This window comes from Cryptomeria japonica, chromosome 1, assembly GCF_030272615.1.
Source record: "Cryptomeria japonica chromosome 1, Sugi_1.0, whole genome shotgun sequence".
Taxonomy (NCBI): Eukaryota; Viridiplantae; Streptophyta; class Pinopsida; order Cupressales; family Cupressaceae; genus Cryptomeria; species Cryptomeria japonica.
Genome location: NC_081405.1, coordinates 637880533 through 637893906, shown reverse-complemented (window position 1 = coordinate 637893906; position 13374 = coordinate 637880533). Strand labels below are relative to the sequence as shown.

Below are 13374 nucleotides of genomic sequence, written 5' to 3'. Positions count from 1 at the left end.
TTTATAAAACGAAGGGTCCCGTAGCTTATAATTTCTTATTTGTAATATTTACAATCTATTAAGTTCTCTAGATTTATTACATGCATTAATAATAATAATTATATTGTATTGTATATTTATAGTTTCAAATTTATTACATGCATCAATAATAACAATAATTATCATATATTTAATTAACAATGCATCATATTGTATATAATTTATCACTAATAATTGAGCATGTTTATTACATCAATATAAACTAGAAGTCTTGTTTTTAAATAATGGAAGATAAATGTTATTTTTATAATTACAAAATTTGTGGGGTTATGACAATATCATATTTGGATCATAACATTTTACAAACCCCACGTGTGATGTAGAGGGTTAACATAAGGCCAAAATTTTTGTGAATTGAAATATTCTTAGATAGATGATGATTGCATTGACAATACGACCATACAAATTATATGACTATAGATATCCATAATAATCACATAGATTTTTGGAAACTAAGGTTCCTTTCAATACATAGAATGATAATTTTTTGACCCCAAATATAGTTGTATTTTGTGTTGATCCATAAGTTTTTGGACCATCTAGATTCAATAGTGATGTTTATTTTTCTCTTGAAGGTCTCCATCAAATGACCATCTTAAAAATCTCATAGAAAAAGTTGAAACAAAAAACTCATTTACCAATTCTCTATCAAATCCTAGATTTGCAAACACTAAAGTCTACAAACACAACTATGATCTTGGAAAAACCTTCATTTTTCCTTGCAAGACCACGAATTCATCTATGCACAAGAATCTATTTATACCTCACATCCAACTTTAATACCAAGTGAAATAAAAATTTACAACCACAATAAACCATTTCCACATATTGTCGATATAGAAAAATATACACACACCACAAGATTACACAATATATACCTAGGGAAAATCCTCACGAGTAAAAAACCTAGCCTTTAAAAGCATCCATACTCAATTTATTATTCAATAATATAAACATTTAAATATATTTATAAAAATATTCATCAACAATTTTGAAACATCAAGCTCCTATAATGCATCCTCCACATGTTTAGACATAATGGGTATCTATACAATTGGACATCTAATTTCATGCTTCGCATAAGGACATCTCATTTTGGGATTAATGGTTTTGTGCCAATTAATTTAGCACTTGGTGATTTTTATATATGAGCTTGAATCTAGAAAAACAAGTACATGTCTAGTGGTTGAGACTAATTGACATTTGTATTGAGTTCTTATGTAGAGTCCATATATATTTTTTTTTCTTTTTTGTGCAAGGTATAAAATGCCTTTTCTTTAATTTCAAATGTGTGTGGATATTTTTATATACAATTAATAAGTACACAAATGAGCAGAAATGTACATTAGATCAATTGATAATGACTAATAAGAAGTTGACAACACTTATTTTTAAATTTGAATGTTCAAAGTTGAAAGTTTCTAAAAATGATTTGAATTTAACTCAAATTTGCCTCTAGAAATATGATTTAACATGACAGATAGATAGAAGATCTATGAAGTGAATCCCATCTCTTAAAATAAGGAATAAAAAATTAAAATAGGATAAATATGTTAAATCAAATTTACATAAAAATGTGAGATAAAAAACCACTTGTTATGCAATTTTCCCCTTGAAAATTAACCACTCTTCTAACATTTACAGTTTTTTAATTATTTTTTAATCGTTCACCCTACAAATAAAACTCCTTTAGATTCCCAAAACTCTACACTCGGGACAAAGCATCTCTGATAACTGCTTCTATCCTCAATTCAGCGGGAATTTCTATAGTGATAGATACTGGAAGCATCTGTTTTTAAAAATGGGAATGCACTAATTGACTATCACAGACGCATTTTAAAATTTTAAACGGGAGGTTCATCTGTGCAGCTTAAAATTGCCTGCTGGATTGTGCTTCCCATAGCGACGCATCATACAGAAGTTCTTTAGAGCTCGTTAGGCCTTATTCTTAAATCCATTGCCAATTTGATACTTCACAGCTACAATGGGAGGGGCTGACGTTGATGCAGAACCCCACGAAGTCGAGGTAATCCATTCGTGGTCACAACCAAGGTCTCTGAGCACAGGCCTTATGTATTCATTTGCACAGGTAAGAAAAGACCTTTACATTTTTTTTTTAATAGAGTTATAAATCTGAGGAAATTGTACTAATGTGCCTCATAACCTGCATATGTTATTTTTTCCCCAATAGTGCGGCTGCGTCTTAGTTTGATTGTAATTAAGGTATAAATCTCAGGTGTCTGTTCTAATAAACTTACTTTTCTTGGGTGGTTATTTTTCTTGATTAGTAAATTCCTCGGGTGCTTAGATGCTACTACTGGGGTATGGATTTTGGGTTACGGACATGGTCAAAATTGGTTAAGTTGATTTACCTGATTTGAAACGGGGATTTTACGCTCCACTGCGAAAACCCTGATGATTTTTCAATTGAGCTCATCCCGTGTGACTTGTCATGGATGGTTATTAGAAGGAATTATTGGTCCAATTCTTAAAATTAGTTGACCATTTATCGCCATTTGCTAGCAGAGCACGTCTGCTGTATTTGATTTTAGTTTTTCTTTCGTAATCTTTTTTAATGTCATATTATCTGGGCAGTTAATTTGAATTTAAGAGATTAGGTCTTGCTGAATCCCAGTGGGTTTTGGTGTTGCTGGGGGTCGGATTTATTAATTATGGCCATGCCTAGAGAATTAGCTGGGTTTTAAGAACTGGGGTAATCACAAGTTTCGATTGTAGATAATTGTGTTAACAAACTAGTAGTAGTGGGTGGGCATTGAAGAAAGTTATAGGGCGAGTCGTCTTTAGATTTTTGAATCAGGATTTTGGTTTTTTTTCACTTACATTCAGATACAAATCAGCATTGTAATTGTTTGAATTTTTCTAGATTTCTGTTTTGGGTTCATTTGTGACAGAATCTGCAAGTAGGACTTGTGTTAGTTTTTAAAATCTGAACAATTTATTTGAACTGAAGAACCTATATTTTGAATCTATCAACATTTATCCTTGGACCGACCTGTCGTAGTTGTATTTATCTGTTCTGATTGAAAATTTCTGTTTTACGTTGCCATCTTGCAGAATCTGCATCCAGCGCTACTTTAAAAATTATGATGTTGATTTATGAGGCAAGGACATGTTTAGGAATGTAGTTGGATTCAAGAACTTAGATATTACTTGTTACCAATGGATGAGTTGGTGATTCTAGCTGAATTCAGGAACTTAGATAAAGCTCTTCAATGGATTTTTGGTTTTACTGAAGGGTGATTTTAGAAATTGAAATTTAAGTTTCTAGTTAGCAGTTTTCTTGAATTGAAAAAATTAGATAACGCAGTTCTCATTTTTCTGTTTTTATGAGTTTAATTTTTAGAAAACAGAGGACAAAATTGCTGGGAGGAGGAAGAGGAACTTGGGAGCTTGGCAGAGGAAGTGAGCTCGTCCTTCATTGATGCTCTTGGAACTGAACTATCTCCTACAGTTGAATTGGATCAGTTCTCTTCATTGCCTTCTTCCACCTCTCATTCATTGTTTTCTTAGCGCCTTGGGTTGGTTTGTATTTGTTTTGCTATCTTTTGACTATATTTCTAACTATTTCGTGGTAATGGTAGGTAGATGATATTAGGCTGGTTTATTTTTGAATTTATTTTTTCTTTTTTTTTTGCTTTGCAGGGTTGGCAGGGTGTAATCTCCCTGTAGCATCCCTTCCCAGCATTTATTGAGTCTAATTTTTTTGGTTTTCAAGATGGCACTGGTAGTGCCGAAATATCTCCCCTCCATTTGCCTCATTCAAGCTAGGGTTTAATGCGTATCAAAGTCTTGTGGGTGGATGGGATATGATTATCTAAATGGAAGAGTTTGAAAATGAAACGGCAAGAGATTTGAACAAGGGAAAAATAGCAATGGCATGGAGATAATAGTGGCGGTAACAAAATAGAAAGTCGACATAACTTGGAAGGAGCCAAAAGGGGCCTAACAAAAGCACTTTTCTGGCTGGGGTTTCTGTTAAATGTTGCGATGGAAACAAAATCAACAACATCGTCAAAGAAGAAGTGCCAATAGTGGAGGAGATGAGTCTTGAAAGGATTTTTCTTGCCCTATAAAGCTCCTTATCAATCCGAATAATGCTATGGAAGAAGTAGTTTGAAAAGATGAGGAAGGGCTTAAAAGTATTGCAATTTCTTTTGTATATTTTAATAATGATTCATTACCATCTATAAGGTTTGGGGCAAAAGGATGTAGTTTGGATGTATCTTTCTGCAAAATGTTGTAGCAAGGTCTATTTGTGTTCTTTTCAAAAATTCTAACATACAGAGATGGGTATTGAACAAAGGGTTTTTGGAACATGGGGAAATCAATTTTTAGAGTAGTTCCTTTGAATCTTGAGTTCGCACCTTGCGAGGTTTTGATTAGATCTGTACCCAGATGGGCTGAAACTAAAAATGTCTCTCGGCAGCTTTGGGCTTTCATATCCTGTGCTTTTAAATCCATGAGGGAGGTTCATCATGTCAGGATGCTAGAGCAACTTTACCCCAAATGAATGCTAGAATTTTGCTAGGGGTCAATCTTGAGAACTTTATTCCTGATATTATTTGCTTCCTGATGTGTAATGTCCCTTTTTGGGATTTACCTGAATTTAGACTTGAAGCAGTAATTCCAACTTAAATGAGAATTGCATTATTTTATTAATATAAAATTATAATAAAATGGCCAACTGTAAAATCCTTTCGGGATATTTTTGGTTCAGGGCCTGCACACACCATTAGTCACTAGAGACTCATATTAGGACATTAAATATTAAGAATCCATATTAACATTTAAAACTATATATATTCATCATTAATATCTAATTCGATACAACATATACATAATTACTATTTTGAGCAGAGCATTGGAATTCCTTAGGAATATTCATTATATTTGCAAACGGTGATCTCAAGGATAGTTGTCCTTGTATTGCGAGAGCATGGGTGGATTCTCCGTCCACCCATCTTGGGGTGGCGTACTTGAGAAGAACCTCAAGCCTAGGGGCATGATTGGATCCCTGATCTTGAACACCCCTGGCCCATGAACATGGCAAGATTTCAGGTCCACTCCATCCCTCCTTCCACCTGGGAATCTGGACGTCCTTCTCAATGAAGCCCAGGGGCACTCATTTGCCTCCCAGCCCACAAGTATGGCAGGGCCCCTCCAATCCATCCATTTCAAGGTGGCATGCCTGATAAGACCCTCAAGCCCATGTGCATGATTGGATTTCTGGTCCTCAATACTACTTGGCCCATGAGCATGGTAGGATCTCTTATCCATCCGTCTTGGGGTGGCGTGCTTGATATTTCGTGAACTCAGAAGTCTGGCCGTCCTTCTTGTTTGCAAGATATTACTATAAATTCAAAATAGATTGCTTAAAGGAAATATGCTATAATAAATGTTAATAAATACCTCTTATAATCTTGAATAATCTTATTATGAAATAATCCCAACAGAATTTTCCCAATTCCACTCTTATTTCTGATTATATAATGTGTCAATACTGCTGTGTTTTGAGTTTCAGACTTGCCAGTTTATTATAGTTTATATGAAATACAGAATGCAATATAAGAACAGTTCAATAATTGGAATGAGCAGTAGAATTGCAGAATTAAAATACTCTTTAAGCAATGAAATATCTGACCCTTTTTAGCAAGAATAATTGTGAACAGGATAAGTAGAAGTCTCAACATACAGAGTCGAGTTCGATATACAGTAGCTGAAGTAAGAGTGCACAGCTGGACAAATATACGATTAATAGTGCTTAGCATTTCCAGGCACTAGCATTATCATCAAGCTATGATATTGAATAGGGGTGAATTTCAGGAACAGACATTTTCTCCAAATCTCCAATCTCCTGAGGCAAATAGAAGGTAGCTGCCCCATTAGATATTCCAATTGCCAGGGCAAGAACAACAACCTCAGCTCCGTCCAATTTAAGAATTCCTCCAAAGAAACTCGAATATCTTGCTGAACGCTACAGTCTTGCCAGGAGAGTCACACACTTACGTAGAAATCCACCGCTAAGTCGAAGAGACAATATCTGTCTCTAGCTACGAACCTGAAATGAGTATAGCCACAGTTGCACCAACATTGACAGTCACACACTTCTAGAATGTAAGTCGTATCTGCTAATGTGTGAAAACTCGTTCTAAGTTTTATTTTCGCCCAGCCGCCTCCCAATATAATCTTTCCGCTTGCTTCATCATTCTTGATAGTCCGGTGATAATATCAAGAGCCTCCGACAAGGTTTGACGGTCAAGTATTCACACTTCGTAGAAATATTAAAATGAACTTTAGACTCTTAATTATTATATTCCCACGACTTCAATATAGTTTTGGCTCAAATAAGAATCGGGCTCTTCTAAATAATATGCCAACAATGTTAAAATCTGCCTAGCCAGCACATAATGAAATCCCTTAATATTAGCTCTGGTCACAATACTGAATGGGAACCCTTCTCAATATGAAATACAATCACCTCAATAACATATATTCAATGAATCTAACCATCAAATAATAATCTTATTTGAATTGTTCCTTCTTAATAATATCGAACAATATTAACCCTACGGCAGATATAAATATTTAACCTTTTTATGTCCTTTTTATTCTATGGATGCTGTAATAATAAACTCAAATAAGCTCACACCAATATATTCAGAATAAAACATTCTTTCTTTTTTTCAAATAGCTACAAGTTACCTCAGATCTGCAAACATCTTTTATTTTCGGCAACATACCTGTACAAATTTGTCTCCAATGGAGACTTTACAAATCTGGACAAATGTAGGCTGTGTCACGAATCCACCCCTAAGAAGAGTCAGGTTTTCATCCAACCCTTGTTGATCAACTGAAGGTTTCCTTCTCATCTTCTCATAAATCATCATATCAAATCCATAAGCATGCCTCCTACAACCCCAGGAACCTCCCTATATAAACCTCCAAGAACCCTCTAGAAGATTAGCCGATTGGAGACTTTATTCAATAAGTGACTTATTTTATTATTTTTATTTTATTTTATAATTAAATTAATTAATTAAAGTGATCCTTATGAAAATAAAAATTTATTTTGGACAACTTAATCAATTAATTTAATTTAGTCACTTTATAAAAATTTGGGGACATTATAGTCCTCCCAGCCCAAACATTGCTTGTCCTCAAGCGATTCTCTATTGCACCACCAGGGTCCCAAACTAGCTGCAATGTCCCCTAATGGTACCCTCTTGTATTCTGTCCCAGAATCACAATTTTAGTGCATAGAGAGAACAATAGAAGGACACTGATGTCAACTAAAGCTTGGTCTGGAACCTGCACAACAAATTAGACAACATTTCCATTATGTCATGATAGAACATATATCCGTCTTTCTTAATATAGTGCAACGTGTCTATGAAGGATTCAACAACCCTTTCTCTCCCTACACTTGTCCTCATATGGAGCTCAAGGAGAATCACACAAGGTGCCTTGAGTCTATCCCTCTCCAACAAGCCCAAGAGCACCAAGGACCTCGTCAACTTGGCCTTTTGGCCCACACTTGGGGTTGGCGTACCTGCTGGAGCCTAGTGCTCTTGCTTCATTGTATTCTCCCTCCATAATTGGATGGCGAGATTGAAAGGTATTACAGACTCCATCATATAATATACTTAATCATCATATGAACAATTATTGATAGAAAAACATTATTACACTGTCATACATATTGCAGTCTATATTAATATTACTATTAAATTCTGCATAAGAACACTATCAGGCGTCATATATTAAGCACATCCACCTGCATGCCACCAAGAACAAGGATGATGCTGCCTGTAACTTAATAACAGTTCTGATCTGATCTGATTTGATTCCCTGGTGATGTCCCTGGATGCTATGATAACTTTCCTTTATGTCTCTCAATGTGAGGGAGAAGTCACACCTCTTCATCATGTATGCCCTTTGGCAAGAGACACACCTTTTCACCATTAGCACCCTTTGAAAGAGTGCAGCTCTTCATTATTTCAGCCCTTTGAAAGGGACACTTCTTATTTAAATCAGATCTTCACTTTTGATTCCCAAATTATTTCCCCTCAAATGAGGTTCTCTTCTCCCTTTTATATCTCATGTTTGAGGGAGTCATAACTTTTCATTTAGTGTCCTTTGACCATTCATTAACTTAATTAAATTTTAATTAATTATGTTCTTTTATATTTTATTTAATTTTTAATATTTCAATTTTATTATTATTATTTATTATTAAATTCTATTTCAAAGTGGGGACATTACACTAGCCATATAAAAACATTATATCACTCCGCTGCTCCACTCTGATGCAACCAGCAATGCTGAAGCATGCAACTCCGTTGTTCTGAAACATTCCCACTACCAGACTGATTAATGGATCCCAAATCATCACATTCTCACTCCAACGAAAAGTGGAGTGATAGATGTCTCTTACCATGCCACCAATGCCTTATGTCCATCTGAATGGATTCCCATGGATGTGAAAAATGATCATCCTAAGTGCATAATAATTCATGACAATACATCATATGCTGCAGTTATAAATCGGATTCCTTGACTCCTCAAGGTAAAGGCCCTCAAGGTCCTAGACGCCACTTGGGTCATTCTAGAACGACCTACCTTTGAGCCCCTCGTTACCCCTCCATTTCATCTCATACCCTTCCCTCTCAATAATCAACCATGATAGAGTCTGGGAAGATACAATAGAGTGCCCTGAATGTCCTTCCCCTCTAAGTCCAAGAGCGGTGGACTTTGTCTACACCCCCTTGGCTTCATGGGACCATCGGTCAAACTACCATGAAGTGGTCTACCTAGAGGAGGACCCCATCACTGTTCTTCCTTCTTGTACTTCCTTATATTACTATTATGGTCTTAAATAAATTTATATATTTTTTGGTTTACTCTTATTGTTCTCACATTCTAGATCAAACATGGAGCATACATGAAGTATACACATGAATGCATGAAGACAGAGTATATAGGAAGTAGACATAGTTCACTTGGCCCACAAAAGGCAGGAACATGTATGCTCGAAAGGATGGGGACACGTTGGGAACCACTTTCATACTACTCTCTAACACCTCATCCTAGGTTCATCACATTCACCAAAAATTCACATTCATTGAACACAAAACAGCGCATAAAAATCATGGCATAATAGCTGAAGCATAGCACAATCACCGAAAGGGGTACAACACCATATCCATAATTTAATTTCAGTTAATTGATATAAATCATGTGATCATTTAATTATGGCATAAATATTAATACAACTTCTTATAAACTGAATCATAGTTAGTAAATCAATTAGTCAACATCATAGACATATCTCAAGAAATATCTCCGTGATGCAATTCATCCAGTAATATCATCAAAATATGATCATCTATCATCTCAAGATTCTCAACACATACATAACACAACATTTGAAATAACATCTCATGCTAGGACTAGGTGGGCATTACAAAAAATCGTATGTTGTAAAGTGGAATTGTTGTTGTCTTTCTAAAAAATTGAATTGTATGGGGTTAGTTTAGGGTATTGCATTGGCTGTTAAATGAATTCTTCAGGATATGGAGGGATTTGAACCTTGGAATATTTTTGTTTGAAACATTTGTTGAGCTTCCTCGAAGGAGAGCAAACTTTATAAGGTCTTGTATCCTCATGATATCTTGTTTGCTATTTTTTCTATGTTACTGATTCTAGTATTGGCTTGGGTTTGGGTTGGGAGTTTCTGTTCATGGATTGAGTCAATTTTTTTTGGGGTTGGATGAGTATATATATAGGTACATTAATATTAATAAACCTTGTACAAATTATTACAATTAATATATAATATAATAATAAATTAGAAATAAAGTTTATATTGATAAATAAATAACTAAATTAAGTTTCTAATAAACTACATAACTACATAACTTTTAAATATTATTTCAAAATTTAAACCAAAAAAGTCAGCTAGTTGCTGAAGAAAAGTATCACATCACTTGAGTTTCTAATTAGAAAATAAAAGTATTATAGATGGTGAAAAAATGTTGACCTCGCCCACTACTTGAATTGGTGCTCAATATTATTGAAATGGAGTTGCTAAATCTGCTTTACTTTTGTCAAATTCTGCATGTGAATTGAACCCACCCTTGTGGGCCTATTTTGCCATGGTCACATGAACAAATCTGCATGATTAGGAGAGCAACATGTGATTGAGATGCATTCAAGTCAAATTCAAATGCCCCAAACAATAAAAGTAAGCCAAAATAAATTTAAAAAATCCATTACTTTCTGCTAGATTTGCTATGTGTTCTGCAAAAACATTTGGGTTCTCCATGAGTTCTCTTGGGTTTGTCTTGTGCAGGCAAAAGTGCGAGCCTTGGCCACACCCTTGCCCACATTAGACCAGGATTCAGATCTGCTAAGTTACAACAGTGAACTGGTAACATAGATTTATTGTGTTTGGCAGCATTTGGAGATCCTAGGAGTCAGTTAAACATTTGATTAGTGAGCATGAGGCTTTCTGTAGGATTTTGGGAAGCTTTGTTAGTTATATGTCTACATGTTAGTGCCTTGCTTTTAACAATAAACCTTTAGCTCTCGCTAGAAGTAGCTTTGCAAAAGGTTGCGATGCTAAATGTTGTAAGGTGTTTGGTGATATTTTTGGAAATGGTAATCTACTTGCATGGAACGATCTTCAAACAAGTTTTATATTCCTAATACTTAGAAGAAAACATATTCCACATCAGGAAACGCTTGCATGGTGTCAATTATCAGAAGAAAACATATTCCACATCAGGAAACCCTTGCATGGTGTCAATTTTCTGATAAGTTGAATTTTAATATATGAATTTCAAGTACTATAAAGGGTTATGTGAAGAGCACAAACTTATACTGAGAGTGGGCGTGAATTAGTATAAGACATTATTTTACTTATTAAAACTCAACAATCAAAATAACAACAATAACAGCAGCGACATCAAAAACACAAGATTCACACAATTGAGAACACCATATTTACGTGGAAATCCTTTCGGGAGAAACCACGGAGAAGGACTGCTTGGATTTACTGCCCAAATCCAGCCTTACAAAATGATAAAAAGATCTTACAACATTTGTAGGCATCAACCTGTTAGAGACACCAATCCCTAGTTATAGAATACATAGGCACTGACTTTGCAAGAGACACCAATTTCTTCGTCCAAGACGTACTAACCTATTCTGCTTTTTGAACATAGTTCTTCAATGGGTGATGAGCATTTACCTCTGCTCCAACAATCTGCTCACTTGAATGATATCAGCTTTTACTTCATACTCTCCTCTTCAACCTTCTTCATTGACATTTATTTGCATCGGAAATAAATCTGCTCTGCTCTCAAACGATGGAACATTATTGCACGCATCTCACTTCTCAAAATCTGCTCTGCAATACATCTACTCTACTATGTGTTCGAATGATAAAGCATTTATTCTTGCACACACACACACACACTTCACTACTCTATTGGTTGAAAATTTTGTACATTTGGGAAGGTGTGCAAAATTATGGTGTCAGCCACTACGTGAGTTAAAATCTCTCTTAATTCTAAGTGAAGGCTCCCCCTTTCCTACTTCTAACTATTACAAATTAACTATAACCTATAAATACTAATTTAACTTGGGTGGTGTTGACATGGCTAAAGTCGGATAACCAACTCCTTTCGGTCAACGCATAATAGAATGTTCTGGCTGAGTATCCTATCCTCTCTTGCGTAAGGAATCCCTAATGCTGTTTTAGTTGATCAAAGGGGACAACCTCAAGGTTCCAAATGTTAGGGCATGACTGCGGGATAACTCAGTGATGGATGTGTTTTATTGGTAACACAAGGGGCCTTACGTTTGCAACAAACTAGTTTGCATCTAACGATGCTGCGATTCTCAAATTGGGAAATAAATAACAAAAGAGATAGGGTTTAGCGATCCTAAGTGCAATGATAGGAATGACTAGTGCTGTGGGCAGACAAATTTCCATAAACTGATTCTTGTTTTGCCAGAGACACCCTCACAACTTGACAAGAACAGTGCAATTTCCAAGGGGATGAAGGATTTTCAGACCGAAGATACTCATCTAGGCACCCAACGCTGGCGCAGCCTAAAACAAATATATACGATTGAACTGAGCACAGGTAAGGTTCAGACTAACCATGCACGGTGACCTACAATCAACAGGTCCCCAATGGTATGAACCTGAAATGCATCAAATACCCCCCACATTTTGCCATTAAAACCATTGAACTCTAACTAACCAACTGAAGGGAAACCATGCAAACAGAAGAAAACAAAGACAACAAACACCATATTTCATTGTTCATATATTTGCTTCAGCTGCCATTACAACAATTTCTTCAACAACTCTACTCTATTTTTAATCTGCAAATTGCATCTAACTCCTAAAATCTAACTAATTCTAACCTCTAAGAGTCTAAAAATCTAACCTTCTCTAACCCTTTACAATGAGGGGCATCCTTCCTTTTATAGATTTTACAAATTGGACCAAAGGCCAGGATTGACTGCATCCAAGGGCCCTGATCTGCCTTCTAGAACTTGGCAGCCTTAACCCATGCCTAGTTAATCCTCAGTTATCCTCCCAACCATATTTTCAACTACTGACCACTATTTGACATTAATCTGGTCAATTAGGTAGTTGGGGCATAACTGCCCTGTGTCCCCTCATTTTAAATACATTAGATGGGGCCCACAGGCAGTCCTTTTACAATAAAGCATTTTAGTTTTTGAACTGATTTTCTGGAATTAATTCCAGCCGTGTATCTCTAAGAATGCATCTTTTGGAGCATTCTGAGTGTTCTTTGTCTTCGGTCTTGAGGGTGGACCTCAACTCTACAGTTCAGGTAGTGGCCCGTTTCTTCGTGCTTCATTTTACGCTTTGCGGTGCATTCTTCATTGGCAGCGCCTCGGACTGTCGTTTTAATCTTGCACTTTGCATTTTTCGCCTCTCGGTGTTGATCGCAATCCTATCTTCTCGACATTGTTGATCTGCAAACAAACAATCAATTTCAACCTGGATTAATCATTTTGAAAAATTAAATAAATTAATTTAACAAATATTAAAATTTTCAAGGCTTAGAGGGGAAAATAAAAATATTCATCTTTTAAATTAACCTTGAATCCCCTCTTTTCACTTTTATTTGGCCAATTTAATTCCTAGGTGTTGAAACTTGACCTTTTAGGCCGAAATGTGAGATTTTCACTTGGTCTTTTAAACGGTCCCTGCTTTAATGAACTTGACAAATTTGGGATGAGCAAATTTGCGATTTTAAGTGAACTTCG

At 35.6% G+C, this 13374-nt stretch overlaps 1 protein-coding gene across 4 annotated transcripts in view; it reads left to right on the top strand.

Annotated features, from left to right (window-relative positions):
- Positions 1-1735: 1735 nt before the first annotated feature.
- Positions 1736-13374, top strand: part of LOC131042460 (branched-chain-amino-acid aminotransferase-like protein 2) — a 243702-nt gene continuing 232063 nt past the window's right edge. For 2 of the 4 annotated variants that reach the window (XM_057975742.2, XM_057975743.2), the window contains exon 1: positions 1736-2128. In XM_057975742.2, coding sequence (XP_057831725.1) covers positions 2024-2128 — 105 coding nt within the window. In that variant the 5' untranslated portion in view covers positions 1736-2023. The remainder of the gene's footprint in view (positions 2129-13374) is intronic. The other 2 variants (XM_057975741.2, XM_057975740.2) reach the window with 1 other exon arrangement.